At 36.3% G+C, this 25,623-nt stretch overlaps 1 protein-coding gene across 1 annotated transcript in view; it reads left to right on the forward strand.

The window, feature by feature from the left end:
• LOC149795942 (uncharacterized) overlaps positions 1-25,623 on the forward strand; it is a 154,494-nt gene that overhangs the window by 53,459 nt on the left and 75,412 nt on the right. Inside the window, exon 3 of the mRNA XM_089965862.1 lies at positions 22,154-22,284. Coding sequence (XP_089821988.1) covers positions 22,154-22,284 — 131 coding nt within the window. The remainder of the gene's footprint in view (positions 1-22,153; positions 22,285-25,623) is intronic.

The raw sequence follows: 25,623 nt of genomic DNA on the forward strand, positions 1-25,623 counted from the left end.
ATGCGCAAGTGTTAAAGAAAATTGCAAATGGGGCTGATGCATCGCAACCCCAGATATTCAGCCTTGCATGTGTTCATGACATGGTGGTGTAAAGAGAGGGTACTGTCCAGACTGACAACTAGATATCGTACTGTATGAATTTAATGTTGGTTTTGCTGATACGTATTGTTTGTTGTAAATGATGTGAATGAGACAATATTTGTGTGGTCATCCGGATGGCTTTAGTTTCATAACTACTCATCAGTAGCTTGTTGCATATCATACATAACTTCACATAGGAAATACACCTCTATCTGCTTTGTTTGGCAGCCTCAACGTCAGTCGGGCAGCTAGGTTTGTATATTTGAGTGTAGTACAATTGGCGAGACACCGATGTCATTTGATGACACTTGAGTACGGTTGAATGTATGAGAATAAAGATAACGGGGCCTAAAACAGAGCCTTGTGGAACACCACACATAAATCAACTGGGTTGCAATGTTCTCCATTTACGGACAAAAAAGTGTTATGTTGACAAGGGTTGACTTAAACCTTAGGAAGACTGTTTCCTCAATACCAAATAAATACTGTAAATGGTGAAGTAAAATATCATAGTCTATTGTGTTAAATGTCGCAGACATTTCAAGTAGGGCGAGAAATGTAATTTTCCCACTATCCAAAGGAGACGGGAGGTCGTTAATTGCAATCAAAAGTGTTGTTTAAACACTATGATGATAGCGATATTGCAACTGCATATTCCTAAAGAGACTGGATTCAGAAGATAATCAAGATGGGATAAAACCACTTTTTGTAAGCTTTGGCCATGAATGTGAAGCATACTGAATATAGGCACTCAATCATCAGCGGTGTCAGAGTTGAAGCGAGTTCACATGACTGTGGCATGCCATTCATCAGAATTGTAATTAATAAATCCATAGAAACAGGTTCAAATGCTGTTAACTATAACAACTGTATGACGACAATTAGCTCAAACTGTATTATCAAGCTTATCAATAACGAACTGTGCTTTGTCACGAAACAAATTTGCAAGCAGGCCCAATAGGATGAAAGGAGAATCGGTCGTTGAAAGTGATGCACGTTTATTCCTTGGCATAATCTTGTTCATAATCTCAAAGAGCTCTATGAAACTAGGACCTTTCATCAGTGATCTTACTAAAATAGTAGGTTGATTTTGAACCGCTTTATATATCTCGTTATGAAAGGTGAGGCTAGCGGAAAGCCAAGTCCTCTTGACCTTATCGAATTCTCTTTTAGCAGTGAGGAAGACACCAAATCCATGTCTGTGGAAGTATCGTCAGTGAGTTATTGTTATTCCCCCAATGTATGTGTACTATCTCTACAAGTAACGCTTACAGATGCAACTCATCATCCTTTCGATCACATAAATCTTTAACTTATAACGGTCCAGAGGATAACTAATCCATTTTAAAAAGTAAACGATGGCATCAAAATGGTACAATACATTGAAAGGTTGCACACAATCAGCTGTCACAATATTTCTTTCCACTAAGTTTTATTAGCACACCTTTAATATTTGACGTGTTTGAATTTGGCATCGATCTTTCGTTAGTAAAAAAATTAATATTTTTTAGTGAAATTTATCAAAAGCATTACTAAAGTATAAACCGTAAATATAATGAAATATAGTATTTACAGTTATCACGATAGTGCATCTACCTCCAGACAAAGCGAGTAACATCAAGGGGTCGTAGCACATTGAACCTTATATACAGGAATTATGTCGAGAGAATCAATATGTGACTATCCACTATTTTATAATAATGCTTACCATATAACCATCTACTACTGTTTGTGCAAAATAATATTTGTCGTCAATGATTGATATCCTTATAAACTTTTGTTTCATATTACCATTTATAATTACTGTCAACATATTGCTCTCCACTCGAATTATTTTTTTTTTAAAACTAGGCAACTAACTTTCAACACTTTTTATAAATCATAAGCCACCTGATTGTTAATGTCCTTGAAAATAATATGAAAACCGCAAAAGTTGTTCAGTTCTCGTCATCTAATCCTATAGGTATTGATCATAAGAGTAAGTTTTATATAAAAGAACGAATCAACTAAATATTTCGATTAAATAAATGGAACTCTGCTTTGAGAAGAACAAAAACCTGTCCTGCATCTTCATTTAATGCACTTGTTGACAATTGTTATTTTGTTTCGTGTTTTCTTTTAAAGATACATCTAACATTTAAATGCCTATATCTAGCCGAAGAACTAAATGCCTTTCCAAAAGACGTGTTGAGGCAACCGACACGAGCTGACCTGGCATGATATATAACCAGCAACCCTTGCACTAGTTGGTAAAGAAATATAAACTTAGTTTTAAAATGTAGCATATGCTACACATAAATAGCCATTTTACAAACAAACCATTATTATATGTTTGGCAAAATAACATAAAAGATCTCGTATTTATAATTCAATGAATAGCTAAAAAGCAAAAGTCCATTTTGCATAAAGGGTTTTTTATAGTTACGTTTAAATATTTTTTAAATCCTAAAATATCTGCCATTTCGCAAACTACCTTCAATTATTTCACCTGTTAAATCTTTCATTTATTAATTTTGTCTTGTTAGGCAAACTTTCTGATTATGAGGGTATGTAGTTGTTCAGCTATTTATATCGTCCATTGCAATGCTTCGTTCTTGCATTTTATATTTGCCAAGACTCACCTAGTGATTAAGTTTTGTGATTCGTTTTACAATGCAATTTATATATTCCCTTCAGTTCCTTTTTTCTTGCATTGTTTACCCCAATTGATGGTCAAACGCACAAATCATAACAGGAGACATTATATAAGGGATTGCTAGGTTTGCAATATCAGTAGATATTAAAACATATTTGTGTAATAATGGCAAAAGACTATCATGCATATGCTCTTGATAGCAAATATTTTGTTTTTCTTGCCCAACATATTGAACTTGCACCGTTTTTAAGTCTTACCCTAATATATGTTTAGTGAAAAACTACATAATCTGTATAATTTGTTTCCTTTATTCTACTTCAAACAATGTGATTTCGTGTATTAATATAATAGTACATGGTATTTGCATATTGGGGTACATTTGTTGTTCTTTTAATGGTTCACGACATGTTGTTGTTCAAGAATTAGCGCTTATTTGTTTTGATGGCTTATCACCTATTGTTTTAATGGCGTACCACCTATTTTACTTCATGGAAGTTTTGTCCTTTTTCTACCAGATAATGAGCATATACGTTTAAAAAGCATTTTATTAGCTTGTGTATAACTAATGAAACCATGATTTGAATCGGTCTTCGTTTTGCGCTTTGATCACGATTTATGTATTATATACACACGTTATATCGTATTAGCTTATTGTTTCAATAAACGATCACTCCAATGATTTAGGGATTATTTTATTTTTAGATAATGGTAAAAGAGCGACATCTGCTTATTACCAGTAATAAGAATCTGTTTGATACACTTTAAGTAGAAGCATTGCCACATAGACTATCTTTAAACCACACCTAAACAGTTTGAATTATAATTTGAATATTATACTAGACATATATGGTGGAAGAATATTAAAGGTATATATTCAATTGTTCTGTTCCATTATCATACAACAATTGTCGGATGTTGCGAAAGAAACACTGAACTTTATTAACTTATTTAATTTACGAGCCGTGTCAATTTCAAATCTAGCGCTCATCTCAATAAACCCATTAAGCGGTAGTAAATACACAAGTAGGAAGCAGGCAGAAGGGGGAGCCCACACCTAATTTTTTTTAATGGCCCTTTTGACAAAATCGCGGATCATCCAGAAAAATAATATTTATCCACCGACTATTTACAATCATCACAAACCCAGGTATGAAAACACTAAACCGTTACCAGGAAAAAAAACATGTTTTCTTCTTCAAAATATTCACTCCACACCTCAATCAAACAGCCAAAAAAGCATTGAGTTGCCTCCCACTTGCTGCTTTGCCAAGCGAAGGCATTTGCAATACCGTCGCCGCTTGCTGACATTAATTAGAAACATTATAATATTAATTCTTTTGATTGGAAAGAATCATATATATATATATATATATATATATATATATATATATATATATATATATATATATATATATATATATATATATATATATATATATAATGACAAAATCAAATGATCATTCTAGCCAGCTTACAGCATTAAAATTTACATGGCGGCGGCGTTCAGTTTCATAAGTAAATGATCTTTATGCGGCGTTTTGGAAAATTATATGTGATCAAGAAATCTAAAAATTTTACACTGAAAAAGAATTGCAGCGATTATCCCAGAAGAAGTCCAAAGAGCTCCGTGAACCGCTGTTTGATCTTGACAATATAGCTCCTCATACAGGTGGGGAGAAGTCGAAAGTACTTATCGTAGCTGAGTCATTATTTTCCAGATACAAAGGACGAATTTACCTTTGATGGCGTTTCTTACATGTATTCACCGTGGCTGAGTTCGCTTTCGCCGTGGTTAATTAAGGTAATCGTCGAAGTCTATTACAACAATGAATATCTGGTCATCGCAGTTGCACGTTGAATTTATGTGACGAATTAAACTAATCGCCATGCAATGTCCTCAGTGAGAACTGGTACAATTAATCGCTTAACCGCACGTCTTACTGGTCTATTCGCTTGTGTATCACGCGGTACTGTTTTGACCTCCTAAAATATCTCAGTGGGATGTGCGTGTGAGAGAAAATGGTGCTCAAGTAAGCTTTGGAGCACACTTTCAAATGTCCATTTGTTTTTACGACAACAACCGGATGTTCATGATTCTGGTAAATACTGGCATATTAGTGGCATCAAACTCATTGAAGAAAACGTGAAAGCTTGGTCGCCAGCGCTGCATTTTCGGTAAGGCGCACTATTACATTTGATTTGGAAACAATTACAAAGCAATTGCAGACATTCTTCAATTTTATCAAGTATCCGGCTGGTTACTTAGCAACAAGAATTGCTCTCTAGCGGAACAAATATAGATTAACCTCGTTATGAGAATTATCAATTGGGACAGGTCACGCGAATCAGCAGCTTTATGAGGTCCTGTCATACTGCAACGAGGTCGCCAAGAAAATAACTTCGCACGAAAATATTGTTGAATTTATAAGCTACATTGATGAAGTACTCTGAAGCGAAGAAATCGATCTGAACATTAACAGTCTGATTGTGTACGATGATGTGATGTTGGGGTATTATTCTAACCCCACAAAACTTTGCTCCGACAAACACAAAAACTTCGACGTTATATATCTGACAAAGATTAATCGTCGATCCCCAAATCGATCAGGGATAATGCCAGTGTGATATTTGTGTTGAATTGGGTAGACTCACACTCATTGAGAATTTTTCATTCCGGCAATATAGAAGAAGAAAAAAAAAACGTTTCAAAAATGTATTTTCACTTGTACATGCAACCAGTTTGTTACCATATAGTATTCAACTGCGGGCCGATGCTGGATTGGCATCAATAAAACATATTCAGTAAGTAAGTTAAATATGCATTTAGTTAATATAATCGTTGAGTGGAACAAAATAACTAGCAAAATAAAATCTCTTTGGCGGCCCTATAGCGATAGATAACAACGATTGTTGCAGGCAAACAACAGTTACAATCGAGTCAATCAACTCATGAAGATTACACTCTTTTAGGAACAAACATTTGCACCGTTGATTAATACTGCGAAAGATATTGCAGCAGTAACAGAAGCGACGACTCAGACACTGCAAAAGTCTTTCAAGCAATTAGGAGCGCAGAGAGTCATCTAGCCGCAGACATGCAGGTAAAACCGTTTTATCTGCGAGACGCGTCAAGCGGGCTGCATTGCAGACATTGCCGACCGGGCCGGGGGGGGGGGGGGACGGGGGCAAGTAAAGTGGCAGATATTGCTGAAATGTTTTCACTTGAGGAAACCTACCTAGTATAAATCATATTTTTTAACAAAAGTCAGTATTTATTGCCAGGACCCCTCCTCCCAGAGTTACGTGACGATTCGATCAAATGAGTTTATCGCGAGCGTGCTTGCAAAGCAACGATATACAGCACAAATATTGTGTGGCAAAATGTTAAGAGTGAAGCAAAATATCCCATCTAAATCTGGTCTGATGCAGAGCTGGGCGAAAGAAAACTAAAACATAACTATTATGGAAGTATCAGCAGTGATTAATCCCAACCAGCCAGCAAGCTGTTGAAGAAAAAATATTTTTTCTTCTCCTGAAACAAGTTTTGCCGCCTGCAAGTACGGTATCAGCAAGCAACATTTTTAACACCGGCATCAAAAATTTGCCGTTGGTGTGTCCCAGTAGCGTTATGGTGGGCATAAACACCTCAATTGATCGATTAGAAACCGTTTTTGGAAGCTAGCGCTTCGGGAACTATTTCCACGATAGCATCACTAAGCAACTACAAAAGGTGTGCATTTGAACACTAATGGGGTTTGGGAACCTAATGTATATTTCGCCCTGATTAACGAGGTACTCGATGATGTGTACTGTCACAAGCGAAACATGCCCCTGGAACCGTTATTACAACAGTGATTAATTAAAGTAGTCATCGTATGCTAATATAACAATATTGAATAAACCGTAGTAATATTGGAAAGCAAGGCTGAGGACATAAATACCGACTTGATCGCATCATTGCAAATACAAATCCATCAACGACCACGTTGGTGTCTCTATTGACGACGAAACGGGAACTGATGTTATTTTTCCCATCGCGATTTAGGCGTACTCCATTAATAGAGGAAGACTACTGCGTGTGTTTTACAGGTTTGGTTGTTGACCAGATACTAATTTGCTCTTTTAATAGAAAGACCCACTCCAATTGCACGTATCTAGAATCGCAGATGGTGCAAGCGAATTCGAGGAGATCTAAGACAGCTATAAAAAGAATCCCTGAAATGGATTCTAAAATCGCGATTACCATTGTTGAGCCAATGGTGATGTTGGTGTGTTAACCTCTGATAAGTCTCCAGCTGTTGATGAACATCATGTAGCTCTAGCAATATTAACGATCTTAAGTGTGACTTGGTTGCTGACAGTTATTATAGCGCATGATCCCCACGTGCCCGCCAAGGATATATCCTGTACAGTGTTTCCCCGAATATGTGTCCGGTATATTGTATAGCGGTAGTGTCTACGCGCTTGATGTTTGTACGATGTCACAATAATATACTACGTCGGGTCAATTTTACACTGACAGATCAAGTAGGTAATTTACTTGACGTTGGTATGAAAACCTGTATCGTTAGTTTGTATATTAGGTATAAGGCGGAGTGAACGCTTGCGCAGAGTACTGACACTCCGGAGCTAGCCCGCAATAAATGTACAAGTCATTGCTGCTGTAGTAATTATAATGATCATACATCGATATACTGTTTTTCCTGTACGACTTGTATATTCACCAGAGCTGGTGCATCGGGTTTATGAAGGAGATGGTAATTTATCAGACGATTTGCCAGTGTCCCCAAGCAAGCACACTCACTAGCTATATAATAGGCGAAAGGGCTATCGGGGTAATAAAATATACAACCGTTGGATCGATCATTAATCCTAGGGTGAGAAACGTGGTTAAGAGTTTCTATGCGATAAATTACTATCTAGATTAGTTAGAAGAGTTCCACGGAACTTTGTATGGACCGCTAGTGGTTTGCAAGCTGTGCCCCCACTGGCATATATGCTCAACTGAGGTCAATACAACTATCAACGTCGCCTCAGCAGCATGCCTAATTAATTTGGCACACTACAAACGTTGACGAGGAAACATCAATGTGAAATATATTTCAGGTACCCTGCTGGCCATAGTGGTAAATCGTAGCGGCAACTAAATTGCTGAAATATCATACAATATGATCAGATCCCTCACTTGACGTTAACGTAGGAATACTCAAAGATGAATCCATGGGCAATTATCAATATGTTTATTATGATGTTCGTGTGCCAGATGATCGTGGGCGAATATAGCTACAGGCTCAAGACACAAACACGTATTTCCTGCCAGCTGAGGCCTTCCTGTAAATCTAGAGTAAACTTGTAAAAGGCGAAGAGACAACTTATGCAGCTGTGGAACGCGATGGATTTGTCAAAAACGGAATAATGGCACCTTGTAACAACACCCAATACGTCGTCGACGACAAGGGATTTGAAGCATGCATGGACATAATTGACTTGGCAAAGACAAGACATGGACTTATGTCATATGCTATGCCCTCAATGATGTTCGCCAATAATAATCTACCGATAATGTGGATACCAGACCATTTGAATTGACAATAACACTTGTCGCTGTAGCCGCAAAAACTGAAGTTAGCTCGCAGGAGGAAACTATATGTCGTTTTATAAACTTATAGTATCTGATGTATATCGGCGACTTAATTGTCGCTAATAAACATTCGAAGAAATCCAGCTAGAGTTTGATTGGAATCTCGTCCCACATGGGTATCGCACGCTAATGTCATTTATTGGGCGTGATTAGGACGTTGACGCGAGAATCCATATATCTCAGAAGGAGGTTACAGCGTTGTATCTCATCCGCTACGTTTCGTTGTAACATCTGGATTTACTGAGATAAAGAGTCCTTGACAAACACCCATATGGAAACAAACAGCACGATTATTGATGATTATAGATATATGGTTGTTATATTATAGAATTTAACAATTAAGCTCGTGATGGTTAGTGGACCAATGGATTGATTGATGCACATGTTGTAAACATATGAACGAAATTGATCATACGCACATCACCGATATTACTAATATAAGCATGTCCAACAACACATGCGCTCACGTCGATGTGACATTGAGTCGAAACCAAATATAAACCTACGATTGGCTGCCAAAAACAGACTGTAGGGTAACACTCCGAATAGCTGGGTTACGGTTGCATTCATGAACCGTTGCTGGTTTTCAGCCACTTACACTAGCATTAACCTAGCGACAGATGATTCGTTTCAATAACTCGCGAAGAAGGCCACGTGGAGTGGAAATAATACTGTCGGTCGCAGAGGTCTCCGCAGCGAGCAAGCTCGCCAAGACCAAACATGACAGAATATTCCCTCCTCTCGATGCATTACCCGATATTATGGCCGCTACTGCACCAGTCGTTGCAAAGGCCGACACGTTCGGATCTGTTAGAAAAGCTGCTGGAATGGCACTGATAAAGCTACAGAAAACGAAGTTACCTCGGGTAAGGTAGCACATAGTCAATAAGTTGCAGGGGAGAAAATTAGAACTGGGTGTGCTGTTAATGGTAAGAGGAAACAATTTTTGTTAGGAGCTGCTAATAGCCATAATATAATTCCAAGAAGAAAGCTACCTGTGCCGAATTCTGATTTCAAATATTTCAGAGGACATTAAAACGGGATGAAATCCAGTAGCTCCACATACACGCGAAATGGGAAAGATTGACTTTCTGTCCAGTGAACGGTATGATACTCATTGCGTCGTATATATATATATATATATATATATATATATATATATATATATATATATATATATATATATATAGCGGGGCTTCTATTAGTCACCTAATAAATTTATACATTTGACAGTGGACATCTATGGACGATCAAGATGCTGACGCTTCACATGTGTTTATGCCGTGGACACATCAAAATTTACCATCAAAGACGATTTAACTACGTTAACGGGCCTCACAGTCATAGAAGATGGAAATTAAATTGTTGTATTTCAGAATAACTTTTGCCAACAGAATACCAGCACTGTCAAAGTGATTGGTATTATCACCAAACTGCCGGGTTCAGCCATGGTTAATTTCGATGAGATCGATAAGACTAGAAGATTCAGAGATTTTACGGTGTCCCACTCGATCATCAAGAATAAATAATTAAAATAATTTTACGAGGTGGAGACACAATATATATAGAGCCCAACATGAAAAATAAATTAGTTGCAGTACACATGCCTGATGGAGGAAGTGTCAACTGAAATGCTTCGATGACAGCAATAGCAAAATAACCAAGCGCAATGAAGATTATAATCATTAAAAAAGTTTAATAGCCGTTTATGTAAAGTTTTGTAGCCGTTTATGTAAAATGTTCAGGTTGACCCTAAAGCCCTCGATTAAATTTTGGAAATTCCAATGAAATTCAAGGGAAACCTGCCAATATTGCTATAAAACTATTCACAATGGAAACGCTTGCGGTGGGAGTAGTGAGAGAAACATCAGTAGCGTTGTTGGAGGTGTTGCGGCAGGGTAACACTATAACTAAATATCAAGAAGTTTCTTATGAACACCATTTTACACAGATTTGGTGACCATTGTGAAGATATAACTAATCAGCGATCATCTCGCTGATATTGCCACGAAAATAGCTATGTTGAAAACCAAGCAGCGCGATAGCAGGATGAGAACATCAAAAAGCAAAACTATCTGACCTACTTCAGGTCAGCGCTGTATAAGAAACATTAGATATGAAGTTGATGGTTTTCCACGCCCAGAACAAGAGAACTTAACGAGACATTGGCAATTACGGCAGCAGAATCCAGTAGAGCCATATATGGTGGCGTGTATGTCAAGAAATTGGATTTGGGGTATATTAACAGTGGAGGGTGATTGGGTATAGTACCTTTATGTCTAATGTAGTGCTAATGGAACTAGAAATGATCTCTGGATATGATCGGCTGGGAACAGTTTAGTTCGATACTGTTTTTAATTTAGTCCCGGCATTATTGTAGCACAAGTAGACAATGTTTATTATACTGGACTTAAGACATGGTCACCTGATTACGTTTCGGGGTCTTAGTACTCCGATGCAAGCATTTTAAATACAGGTGTTATAATAATGGACCTTCATTAGCATCGACGTGAAAAATCAATGAAGCAGAAGTACATTGCGCTCTGAAATCGATAAAGTACAACATATACTGCAACATTATAAATGCACCAGTTATTGAGGTCGCGTGTGTTATAAAACATGTGGCCAAATCGGTCGTTGGTGTTACTAAAATAGCTGCCAAAATGACAGCAAGCTTAACCATCAGAACTATGTCTATCATTGCCGGTGTGTGTGTGTGTGTGTGTGTGTGATTTGGATTTTTAACGTAGCTTTAACACTTTTTCAGTCATATTGCTACGATGTCTGCAGTGTGACAGTTTATAGTGATGTCTAGCACTGGGGCATCATGCTGCAGACACGTAGCATGATGTCCCACCCAGTCACATTATCCTGACACCAGGCCGACCAGTCCTAACACTAGCCTTTTAATGCTGAGCTTAATCGAGGCAGCTGTTAGTACCATTTTTGTAAGTCTTTTGTATGAATCAGCCGGGGATCGAACCCACGAACTTCCGCTTACGAGGCGGACGCTCTAACCACTAGGCCACCGGAGCGGTCCATGGCCGTTGCGATTAGTGCCGCTGGCAAAATGTAGTCAACGCGACCTCATACGAAAATGAGTCCACCTCTTTTCTTGTATCACAACTATATGACATATATGAAAATGTATAACCAAATAACACACAGGTACTTCTGTGGCTTCAGTTTTTTTAATATACCTCTGGAACAAACATGAGGTCTCATGATAAATTTTCAATTCGACGACAGCTGATTGTCGTTTGTCACTCTAAGTAGAATGAAGAGAATTGGTAGACAAACATGATCACTGTCATCAATAATATTTGATTGTACAAACGAGGAGCAAATGTGACCTGATAAAAGGCTTGATTATTGCATATAAACAGAATCTCAAATGGTAATGATTTCATACTGACTTTTTGAAAAGCTGGACATTATTGAACGAGTTTCATAATGTAATATTACATCATTACCCATTTGAGATTCCTTTTATCATATATTTTCTCTTCAGTAGAAATTATTTAGAGAGAAGAACGAATAATTTCCTTCATCCTAACAGACTATGTACCTTTCATTGTTGAGCGTAAAAAATAGTCCAAAACAAAGTTGAAATAAAAAAGTATATTAAACATTTTCGATAACTATAAATCAAAGAATTAGCATCCATCCAAATAAATATAACATTTTACAAACAAAAAACAAAAACATTTCTCAGCGAAAAATGTCCAATGCGTGTGATGTCACATTGTTTGATACGGTGCACAGTACCGGTTTAAGCTGACCAACACAAAACAGTGATAACTGAAATACCATGTCACAAATAAACATTACAATTTTGTTATATATTTTGTGAAAAGAAGATTACTGGATGCAGAAGTAAGCATATTCACTTTAATTTTTTTTGTGACCGGACATATGCAGTATGCGATTTGGAACATTAGATTTTAAAGTAGACTCTTTTGAGTCGGATTTGCATCACATATTTACCGCGTAAATATGATGTGGTTGGATAAGTTATGTCAGTTGGGGAGACCGGCTTATGTCTACATTCTTCTGTGAACAAAAGTGAGTTTATTTACTTCAGTAAGTTCACATTTAAACCAAGCTTGTATATAGGATGGATTTCCATGTTATCATCTAAGCAATACTGGTAGTTTTACTTGTTGTTATTGTTCTTGTCCTGTGGATTAAGCCATTTATTTATGTTATGATACGTTATACATGACATAACTAATCACTGTGGGGGTCCATTGGCTTTTATAACAAAATGCCGGCAAAACTGTTCAATGAAAACAAAAAATTGCAGAAGGCGGGGCTAAAACAATTTTCCCACGATCGCAGCCAATCAGTAAAGAGAATACTGCATAATAATTTAATGGGCAAGTTTGGACCAACCAGAATCACATAAAGTGATATGTTCATATGTATAATATCAAAAATATTAAACTGTACACACTGTAGGCAAAGTTTACCGACTATGTGATAATTCACCTAAAGGAATATTTTCCTGATCAACATCATTCTCAAAAGCAATCTTTGCCATATCTCTGTGAATTGCACAAGCTAGGTATAAATCAATGATTTCGTTTTCAACATGATCGAGTTCCTGTTCAAAACAAAGCATGTTAGTTACAAGTGGATTAACAACAAACTTATCTCCAGGTAAGTAATTGCCTAACAATAAATGAATACCGCTGACGGATAAACACGAGGCTGTTGCAACTGTCTCGGATCTTGAGACTAAGTCTGATAACAAATGCACACAATGGAGAGGAACATAAACAAAGCCATACTTTACTCCCTGCATAAAAGTACTCTCATTAGAAGAAGATGTCTCAGAAAAAGGCAAAGTTCTTGCTTATAAAATTCTCTGAGAAGCTCATTTGTCCTTTAATGATTTGATGCGGACAGGATTGGCAGAATTACTAACGAGTGAAAAAGAACCAATCGACATGAATGGTCCATAATTATCCATAATAAAACCAGACTTGGGTTTGTTTGATCCAACAAATGTATTGCTATTAATACATGACTTTGGCCTTGACCTTGTTCAAAAAAGAGCATTTGGAATAGGTCTGACTTACTTATGTTGCTTATTTGTCAACTTGTAAGGATCATAAATAACGTGTATATAGGTGCATGTAAAGTGTAATAGTGATTGCTGATAAAACTTATTGAAAACTTAATTTCTAAAAGTTTGTAATTTGGAAGCGTACTAGACTGAAATAGAATTTTACCAGAAGACTGCTGAGTCAATGACTTAGTGATAAGGATAGACTTTATCATCCAAGGAACACGCATCAGCTGTACGAGTAAAATGTTCCAAATTTCCGACATTGTGTTCCTCGAGTTAAGTTATAGATTCATAATGGACACAATTCTTCAACTCTTCAACGAATATGAGTTGTCTTAGACTTTCGTAATATTGACGACCTTTCTTGGTTTAGCACCACCTATCATGTATATTCTTTTTACCTCTAGAAAATTAGACACGGGTTTGTCCAAATTAATTTGTATAGTTTCGAAACCTTTGTCCATACGCCTCACTTACCAACTCATCAAACTTCAAGAAACATTCCTTAAATATATCATAATCAGCACTTTTCTGTACTGACGTGGAAGCATAGATGTTTCGAACTTTGCCAAAAAATGCATTTTGTAATTGTCATAGAGTTAGGCAAAAAAATAACTTGGTTTTGCCTTAGAACTATTTGACTATTTCTCGTTGTACATGCGTACAACGTTATCTAGAGTGAAAACGTGTTTTTCCAGGTAAGCGACTGTATTAACGTGTACCTCGCCAGAAATTACTTGTGACGAAGGAACATTAATAACATGATATGCACTGGTATTTTACCCTGACCTTTGCTCACTCTACTATGGATTTAAGTAAGATCAATTTCTAAAACCGACACTCGTCGTTTTGGATCACGTCAAGACGTGTACGTTCTCCATTGTTCTCCAGCCATGGGGTAAGTGTTAAATTTACATTTCATTTGATATGCGAAGCTTATTCGGTTTGTAGTGTCTTATCGCGTAATAATGCATTTATTACAACGCAGATTTGAACTTTTAATTACAAGTTAATATTAGAGTTTAAAGTATTATCATATATCTAGAGGTTTTACAGAAACTATTATTATGACTAATTTGGTTTTATTGTAGCTGATTGTGACTGTTGCTGTGATTGCGACTGTCACTGTCATTGTGACTGTGAATATGACTAGAGGTGTCTGAAGCTGTCTGAAGCTGTCTAAAGTTGTTTAGAGCTGTCTGGAGTTTCCAGAGTATTTAAGGCTGCGTGCTGTCGATACGTATGTATGTATTTACGTATGTCTGTGCCACGGACGTAGACGTAGCAAATTCAAAAGGGTGCTGTGTGCTGTCTTTACGTGTGTATACGTATGACTGTACATGTGGTGGATCCATAAAGAATGCGAGCGGCCGATAAGAGTGTGGGCCAACCCAACCCAAATAATCGTGCGACTGTACAAGGGGTCTAGAAGCATTTGGGTTCAATTATTGTTCCAATTGCATTTTTATGTTCATAAGAGTATTTTGAATCTTAGTTGTGTTCATAAGATTATTTTGAATTTTAATCGGAGTTCATATTTGAGATTATGTGAATCTCTCTTGCAGAGTAGAATACTGTATGGACGTATTTGCAGTCCATAAAGTTTCTTGGATCTATGCTTCATATTGATTTCATAGTTTTGGTTTATTTTCAATGTGTGAATGTTGTGTAAAGTGAATTGAGTCAATCGTATGTTGAGAGCGTGACAGAATCATTGTATTTTTACATCATATATTTTTCTTTATTAATTCATTTCATAAATTTCCATCTTTCTCATATTTTGTTTGTCTTATTCATTTGGTGCAAAGACCCACTCGGTTTCTATTCTGCGACAGTAATAACAAAGTCCAGTAACACCTAAATCTAAAATATTGTGCCAAGTGGGGATGTGCTTTAAACTTGAAATTCTGACTACTGTAACCTAACTTGAAATTCTCTTTTTACCTTTTTCCTTTCCACTGTAATTCTCCCTCTTCTTTTTGCAACATTGCATCTTTATCTGCATTAGTCCATTTCTCTCACTCTCTCTCTCTCTCTCTCTCAACAACTGCATTTCTCTCCCCCACTTCTTTCTTCGGTTGCATCAGTGTTTGTCTCTCATTTTTCCATAATTGCGTTTGTCTTTTCGAAATTCAAGGTTATTAAGTCTATTTCTTTTTGTATTTTGACTTAAATTTCATAACTTGTAAGTAAGAGCCAAATGGAGACAATCATGAAAACCAAAGCACCTTTGTCCAAATGATTCACTCCACAAAATATGTTACCAAATTATATTTTGTTTGTTGTTTCCTAAAAGAAGCCTTTGATCAGAGAGATACTAGTTTGTGGCAGGGAGTCCAACTGTTCAAGGGTATGAATGGAAATAAAGTTTTCCACTTCAGATGACATTGCAAGACTTTGTTGGTTTCAACATAAATTTGGAAATTGTGAACTGACAACTGGGACTTAGACATTTGCGAAACAAGGTGAATTTAAATTTGAAAAACAAAGCTTTCTGAAATATTGTAAATAAACTTGTATCCAAAGATCCAGCCTCTATTGTTTTACAAAATCTTAGTTATAATTAGAAGCATATTTCTAAAATTATAATAGTCGCTATTTTATCATTGAAATACCAACTCCCACCAAAACAATTTTTTAAAAATTTTTTCTTCTTCATTTTGTTGATGAAATTAAGTGGGTTGTTATCAGTGAATAAAATAATAGTAGACGAGCTGAAGTAATATATACTTGAAAGAGTTGAAAGGTAACATTAAACCCAAGCATACATTCTCAATTTTATAATAATATTTGATGCATATTTGATCTTTTAGAGAAATATTACAATGGATGTATCTTCCTGAATCAATACGTTACCAACCCTTACATCACTTGTATCAACAAATATCTTAAACAATTTCTTGAAATCTGGAGATGATATAAGTGGTGTACTTTTAGGTATGGCCGTTTATTTATCGCACAAATTCTGGCATTTGTCAGACGACTAAATCGTGGTCCTCATACTTAATACAGTGGTAATGAGATCAGCATTTTCGGACAGATTTCAGCTAAATTGCCAATAATAACCAATCATACTCGAACATTGCATCAGTTGCTTTGTACTGATACGCTCTGGGATTCAGAGGTAGCTTTAACCTTAAATTCTACAAGCTTAATTTGACCATGTCCTACAATATATCCTAGAACTGTGACACATGCTCTGCAAAACTCTCTTCTACGTACGTTAATTGTCAAAAAGACCTCACTCAGTCAAGCAAAGAACTAGTAGTTAAAAGAGGATTACACATTTCAATACCCTTTCATTGATCAGTAACAGAAGTAAAATTAACCCCATCAAATTCATCACCTCTTGGTATTCATATATCAGCCAAGGGATCAATTTCGTGATAACTTTCATTCTCAAGATATCCTTTTGCTGAAACTCTAGTAACTGCACAAGACAAGACTTGACAGTTACAAGCGGGTTAACCACAACCTCATCTCCAGCCAACGCAAACTAACATTATGAAGTGGAATGAAGACCTCGATGAATAAGATGTTATCTATATCCGATTTCGTACTGATGGCAGCCTCTTCGACTTAAGGCGACATCAGACACACACCAAGACCTTGGAAAAACTGATTAGAGAAATTCCCTTTACAGACGACGCCTCCCTTGTTGACCACACGGAAGCCGCCGTACAGCGCGTAACATTCTGCATTGCAGAAGCTTGCCAGCTCTTTGGTCTTAAGGTCAGCCTAAAGAAAACTGAGGTACGACACCAGCCTGCTCCTAATGAAGAGTAACGGCCACCAAGCATCTTGACTGACCGGACAGAGCTGAGCGTAGTCCACCAGTACACTTACCTGGGCTGTGGTGATATATTATGATACCACGATCGACAAAGAAATATACAACAGACTGGCCAAGACAGACAGAGCCTTCGGCATATTCTATAAACGTGTGCGGTACTATGCAAGTCTCAAGATATATACAAAGAACAGCGTCTACAGAGCTGTCGAACTGATGACCCTCCTATATGGCGCCGAATTACGGGTTACCTACAGCCGCCACTTCCGCCTCCTTTAATTCTTCTGACAGCGCTGCCTCCTCACTATCTTCAACATCTACTGGAATGACTTCGTCACCAACACTGAAGTCCTCAAAAAACAGGGATCACCAGCGTTGCGGCCACTCTCATGAAGATACGGCTACGCATGGCAGGGCACGTATCCAGTGATAGAGATCACCGCCTGCCAAAGATCGCACTGTATGGTGAGCTGTCCACTGGCCTCGGCGATAAAGGAGCACTTCAAAAGAGATATAAAGACTCCTTGAAAAAATCCTCACCGTCTGTGGCATCGATCACAGCCAATGGGCATCACGGGCTGTTGACCGTAAAGGCTGGTGACGTACAGCTCACCGGGCCAGTGCCTCTTTTGAACAAAACAGACGGGCCATCTTGGAGGAAACACGACGGCGAAGATAAAACCGGGAGCCATCAACAGCACCCACCACAACCCAGACATTACCCACATCTTCTGTGGGCGAACGTGCCTGTCACGTATTGGGCTCGTCAGCCACCACCGCGCGTTCAATAGACATGGACATCCCCCTTCCTAAATCTTCCCAAGCGAAGTCAAGCCAACAAACAAAATGAAGTGGAATTTGAATAATGGCGCACTCTACTCCAAGTGCAAGAGCACTTTCAGACGAAGAAGACTTCACTGACAAGGGCAAATAACCTGATAATAAAAGACTCTGAGAAGTTCCTATGTCCTTTAATATTTTACTAGAGATATGTTTGGCTTAATCACTAATGAGTGATATATACAAACTCATGTACCAAATGTTACACATATATAATTTGAAAGTATCGATGTTTTCTTGATAATTCAAAGGTTCCTCTTTCATTTTAAAATCTTATTTTATATATTTATGTCTTTTCAAGCTATTGGAATGATATGTGGTACATCATATCTATTGGTAAATGCATTATCTTCTTTGGTCCTATAATCAATTACGTCATGTTCTATTTGATATAAATGGAAACAATATACAGCAGAACAAGTTCCAGTAATGACATATGAGTAAACTAGAATGATTTAATAGTGAATTAATATGTTATATTTACATTTTGATCACAAATACGTATTAGCCGCCGTAATTCCTTGAATTAGGACCTAAAGAATTACGCGTACTATTATGCATTGCAGGATATGCATACACCTTTAGTTTTAACACGTTTCGGGATCAATGTTTAACTTGCCCACATTTTGATCCGTGCTTGCTTGCATGATTTAGATAATATGTGTGGTTCATATTTCGCTTCCTACATTTCTATACATTCCTCTTGAGTTCATTGTTCATGTTATTTTTTTTTTTATGGTGAGTCTTGAAAAATATTTTTTCTTCAGAATGTTTAGTTCTTCTTCATGAGATATTAGCATTATTTTATACGTATATTTTTGCGATGCTCTCCTGGTGTGGTTTTGGTTCAGGTGTTTGATATTATTGTTGTTTTTGTGTTCTTTGCGAGTTTTTGGTTTGTGTGTAGTTCCTCTGTTAGCCTTGTGCTTTTGTTTGTGGTGTAACATATTTTATTGCAAATGTCAAATCCTTAAATTATGTGTTTTTTCTTTAGTTAGTGATTTATATTCCTTTCATTTATCTAAATTGGATTTCATATAACTCATCTCCATACGATTCTTTGCTACATCATTTCTTATTGATCAAAATGTATTAATATAAAATTTAGGTATTTTGTTAAGCTGGCTTAAACCTATTTGATCATCTTATGTTCTGTGCTTTATGGCTTTAAATTTAGGAGCAGAAGGCTTACATTGTTTTACCAAAGGTTTTAAATTCTTCATTCTACCATATCAAACGTTATGTTGAATAGTTATTATGCAACTGAAATACTACTACCACTACTACTACTACTACTACTACTACTAATAATAATATTAATAATATAAGTTATAAGAAGAAGAATAAACATGCTACAACACAAATAACATACATGAATAACAAATATGGTACATGCACAAAACTAGACAATTCATGAACACACTCACTGATTCCATAACGTTTAAATATTTTAAGAGGTAAATACATCTTTAAGTAGAAGATAACTATCATTACTAATTCTTTATATAAAGATATAGCTCTTAATGAATTTTGCATTTCAGTAAATGTTCAAAGGTCTTTAAGACATTATTGAATTATTATGCAAGCACCATTAATAATATAAAACACATTTTGTTATGTACAGTCCTGCACTATAAAAATACTTTAAAATTTACCTGCGTTTGCATTATAATAACATTTCCATTTCAAAGTAGGCAAACACTGTAAAATTAGCTTAAATAATCTATATACTAATGATAATTTATGACGTTTCTGAAAATATTTTAAACTCAAAATATATCCGATTAATTAAAATTTCAATTTAGTTATTGTAGACAAATATGTTTCTATTGCTGCTTAAGTAAAATGACAAGCCGACCTCATAATTTACACAATTTACCTCATAATTTACCTCATGATTTACCCAAGCTTTAGATTTTGAACGTTTCTCGCCAATCATTTTCATATCCATCAAATTAATTTTTTCTGAAGTTTCTAAGTTCATCAAGTGTTCGGTGTTTTGCTGATTCACGTTCTACATCATACAAAGGTTGTTTTTCGGCCGAAAGCCAACCACTTCTTCTATTGACAGTATTTTCACTTTCATAGGCTGTGTTAATTCACGTATCCTTTCCGTAAAATAATTGAATGCAATGTTTATTTACTCTATCATAGTTTGTAAATTATAATATGCTTCTTAAAGTGAACAACTGGCAAATATTAATTATATCAGTTAAAGTAAATCCCAACTATAGATATTAAATATATATGATAATGTGGTTGCGTTTATCCATAAAACATTTCCAAGAATCAAAACAAACTTTATCAAAGACAAGTAAATAATGCAACACAATCTTTTAGTATTTAAGAAGCTGCTACATAGTTACAATAATATTTTCTTAGTATAAAACATGTATCAGATTTATGTATTTTACCGTTATCATATTCAATATCGATTATGCGATCTTTTCCTAATTTTGTTTTTTTCTAAAGGTGGCCACATATTATCATTAGTGCATTTTGTGACACATTATCTCAAAGTGTCAAGTGTGTAGGGACTATTCTTTTACTCTTAGTGCTATAAATGTTTACCTTTTTAAGATCATACCTGTTAATGAACGGATTGTACTAACAATATATTAATAATACTGTCAACACTTAAACTATACTTAAGACAGTTGACATTAACGTTGGAATGTTTTATTATTATATATTCTTTTTTTTTCTCCGTTAACTTACATTGTCAAAATCGTGCAGTATTTTCCTTACTGTTCTGCTTTTGTCTGCAAATAGTTTGTACGACGTTACTTATGATGTTAAAAAATCTGTACGCTCATGTATCAAAGCAGAGGCTTTTAAATAATCATATTTGTTTGTGGATTTACTAAAGAATCTCTATGGTTCATTTGAAAGTGAAGATGATAAAGATGACGACGTGGATGAGTTCATTGCAACACGTGTAGCAGTTATACTAATATGTTCATGTTCCGGATACTAGGGAGTATTATTCCAGTCATAGCAAATCTAGTATATAGTACATTGAAAATCAAGGATAAAATATAATGACTAAAATTAAGTCAACGAGATTTTAAACAATACTAATGCATGTTAGAATCTAATTTCGATGGTGATAATAACCGAGCAAACCATAAAATATGCGCTTTAGTAGATAAAAAAGTTACATCAAATAAAAAATATCTAAAGCCCCTAGAAACATATTTAAAATTGTTCAAGCTGAAAGGCTGTGAATATATATGTCAAATATCTGATCTTCGTTGTTGTGGATACATCAAACACAACTATGAACATATATATTTAGTATAAATGCACAAGAGAGGCATAATCCTTTTGTATATTTTTTTACAGAATCTGAAATACACAATAACGATAAAAATGGATTCGTGCATTTTTATATTATATCCCAATTCAACATTCTAATTAAGAAGAGATTCGTACAGTTCAATATTCTATCCTAAATCAAAAGGTACAATATATAGTGTAGTAAACTTAAAGTTAACACAAGATATGTATAAATAATTTTATATTTGTTTTTAAAAAAACGAAACAGCAAGTAAAATACATACAACGAGAACAGAAAATATACCTTATGTGTTCATGAACTAAACATGATTAGTTTAGTAGATAAAAAGCCAAATATTGATAATATAAATCAAAATTATTTTGGTCTTATTAGAATTATTCAAACATTTATGAAGAAGAATTTAAACTGATTCGTCGCAAACTTTTGCTGATTCATGTACCAGATTTGTATTGCGAAGTTCAAGACACAACATGATAAATGATGCAAAGTCCTTAACTGTTGCAAATTTTCTTAGGTGCAACATGCCTCGAGTAGAAAGATCACGATAATTTCGCTTTGGTCTCAAAATAAACGTAAATTAATACTCGCTTTCTTACAGTATACCTTTCCAAATTTACCTTTTAAATAATCCTTCATTTTGCACAAATTCGCAATTTAGGGTACAAAGATAAATATTGGTGAAAATACTCCACGCAGATACATTCAGTTCAACAAATATTTTACGATAAGATGTTACATTTCATTTGATGAAACAATTAATTTTTTGATTAATTTTCGTTTCATTTTGTCAGCATCACCAAGTGCTGTTAAACTGGTTCAACCCATCTCACGCGATGCAGACCTTGCATTCGAATCAATCACCATGAAGTGTCAGACATTGAGTTGTGCCTTTCCTGCTCCAAATATAACTTGGTACTACAAGGTAAGTGTTGCAAAAGGATGCAGATCATATATGTCCGCAAATTTACAAACCTAATGTCATGACAGGAGTAATACTATAGTTTATGAAGAACATTTATGATGGATTATTGATCACATAGGAATTATATTATGTAATATATATCATCGCAATTATGGATATTCATAAATGGAGATTATCCCGATTAGCACATACACGGCGGCAAGAAATGTTTTTCCCAGTGTGTGTATGTATGTATGTATGTATGTATGTATGTTTTTGTATATATGGTTCCACTGGGTGATTTAATAGGTTATTTAAAGAGCATGAATAACTTTTGTTTCAGAAGCGATCTAGTCAAATTTATGGCCAAATCATTGTCTGTTACTTAGCCTCTTATGTAAAAATGGCTTATGAGGGTTTATTTTCAAAAATAAGTAAAATATACCATGAGTCATTGTAGTAATAATTTGCATATACGACGATGGAAATATGCTTTACTGAATATCCAGTTGCGCTGGAGAAATCTGGGAGCTTAGTTGATAGAGCGTCTGCTCGTAATTCGGTACTCATACGTTCAGTGTCTACTTTGCCGAGATCCCCAGCATTATAACATCAATGATGTGCAAAGTATGCCGTTTAATCACCAGAAACCTTCAGTTCTGGTGGATGGACAGGTCAGTGTAGGCTCCTAGTTCAGACGTCCCACGGAAGTAAAGAAAGCTCTGAACTTGACAACATTATCAACTTTAGGCTCCGTCCTCAACGGTGGGCTTGCAGACATAGAAAGGTTATCTGATATATTCTACTATATTGGTCTAATGTCAGTAAGATTTGCTCCATCGAAACAAATTACGTTGACATCAGCTTCCCCTGCAAAAGCGCGCCCTGCAGTATATCCCCATCATCACCACCCAACTGTATATCGAACATGTACGTAGAAGAGATACACTTATAATGCTGCGGCATAAATCCACTTATGACCTCCTACCTGCATATGAAGCGTCACTCGTGCTCAAAATGGATCATTATTTGGTCCCATATTATGCATTCAGAAGACACCAACACGGCTATGTGTAACCTATACAAAATTAATTGACATACATCAGTGGACCGACAAATCTTCCACACATAAAGGGCTCAAATCCTTAATAGAGCTGACTTTGTGGAAATGAGAAGAAAAATCAAACAAACAGTTGTCTCATAAGGGCATTTAGATTAATGTCTATAAAGGAATAATAAATAACATTTTGCACAAAATTCATTAACTTAGTGTGGAGTAGCTTTGCTTGAATAAATCAATGTGTAGTGTATTAAAAAACTATGATATCCTACTTTTCTATTACGATGCAGAGACAGGGCAGCAAATGCAGCTGAACAATTTCTAAGCTAACTCATAAGTTTCCCCCACTTAGAAACAATAGGGATGAAGTCCATAAGCTCCCAAGTAACCAAATGGTTTTCTATAATGCAGTGAAAAGCCCAAATCATTCAATTTCAATAGCAGTCAAGTCATTGAAGTTAATGATGGGAAATTGGGCAATATGGAGATACCAGCATTTGAAATAGTCATTTAGTAAAATGAAATATAACGAATGGCACTAAGCAATGTTCCAATGTAGACCGTACAAATACATTCCATCATATACGACCTATACCTTTTGCTCAAGACAATATGGCAGGGTTGCACTTTAAAGTTGCCCTTATGTAAATTTGCGTAAATGGTACTGCAAAATCAATCTGTAAATGAACATGTATAAAAATATAGAAATTCAACATACAGGAGGTCTTTATGCAAATCGTCTTCAACAGTTGAACTTGGTAGAGTTGGAAATCAATGTACATACATAAACTAAACTCGTTGCGGAAAGGGTTGACTGCTTAAGACAGTTCAAGTGTATTGATGGTTGGGTAAGTAGTGCAGGTGAAAGATGGATATCCGCGATCATACACTTAGACCTACCTCTTCAAACAGTCCAACCCGGCGCTAGCACATTAAGGCAGGCGAACCGCTGTTGAATTTTTACGACTTTCAACAGGGACCAATTTTGTGATCAGAAAGTGTTTTGTTCGATCATGCCAACCTTGCTCTTATCTATTTACGATATTGAACTGCATATAACATCGAACATAACGACGTACAAGGCACATCTTAAGAAGTGACATTTTTTAAAATGTGAATGACCACCTCGTGGGTGGAGTGGAAAACTTCTGTTTAGCAACGGGTTCGTCCACATTTAAAAGGAAAGATTAATTCGTGGTGATATTATGATTCTTCATTGTCGCGTCCCATGCTCCAACAATCCACCTGCCATCGAAGAATAACCAAAGCCAAGAGTAACGAAAGCATCAGTAAGATATTAAATTCCGAAGATGTCAACCCTGTCGTCTAAAAAGGCGCGTGTGCGATTTAGATTTTTAACGTAGTTTTAACACTTCATTATTCATATCTCTACGACAGCTGCATTGTAGCAGTTTATAATGATGCATAGCACTGGGGCATCATGCCGCAAACGAGTTGGATGATGTCCACGCAGTCACATTATTCTGACACCAGGCCGACCAGTCCTAATACTAACTGAGTGCCAACCAAGATAGCTGTTGGTACCATTTTTTTAAGCCTTTGGTATGGCTCCGCTGGGATTCCAACCCACGAACTCCCACATCCGAGGCGGACGCTCTAACTACTTAGGCCACCGGGGCAGTCTAATAAAAAAGAAAGGCATTGCCATTTAAATGGACACTAAACAATTGTCAAGCTTGGAGATCATAATGTGATTCTTTGTTGAAACGAAAATGATAATGGGGTTTTGTCTCGTTACGGTTGAGATTTATGATGTACAATTCACATAGAATCCTTCTAGGGGTAAACGGCGGGGGTGGTCATGTTGGGACGTTTGTATTAATAGGCAGGCAGATTAATGGAGCATCGCTTTTACGCACTTAATTTATATCCATTATTGGTCCTGGGCTGGCGACACGTTGGCAAGGGTATTTAATCCTTGGGCGTTAACCACCACAAAATGTACATTCTTCTTAACAAGACATATTATAAACCCGTCTTGAACCTCTTCCCCCCCCCCCACTCTCCAGCTTGAGCGTCCCCGATACCTAATGCCTCGAAAGAAATGGCCCTAAGCAAAGTGATTCGGGTGGCGGATATTGTGGCCAGAACACATTATTCATAATGCAGTTGTATCAAGGAGTGTCCATAGGTTCCCTATCACGTCGCACCTGTTGGTCATATATGTTCCAACTCGTGCGCGGTGCACACATTACCATTGTTCAAGAAACTGGAAGAATCAACCGAAGGAATATTTTGGTGTAAATTGCCACAAAATGTAAAAGGTTTTGGTCCATGTT

The sequence above is a fragment of the Sinohyriopsis cumingii genome, chromosome 7 (assembly GCF_028554795.1).
Source record: "Sinohyriopsis cumingii isolate HCF-2022 chromosome 7, ASM2855479v2, whole genome shotgun sequence".
Taxonomy (NCBI): Eukaryota; Metazoa; Mollusca; class Bivalvia; order Unionida; family Unionidae; genus Sinohyriopsis; species Sinohyriopsis cumingii.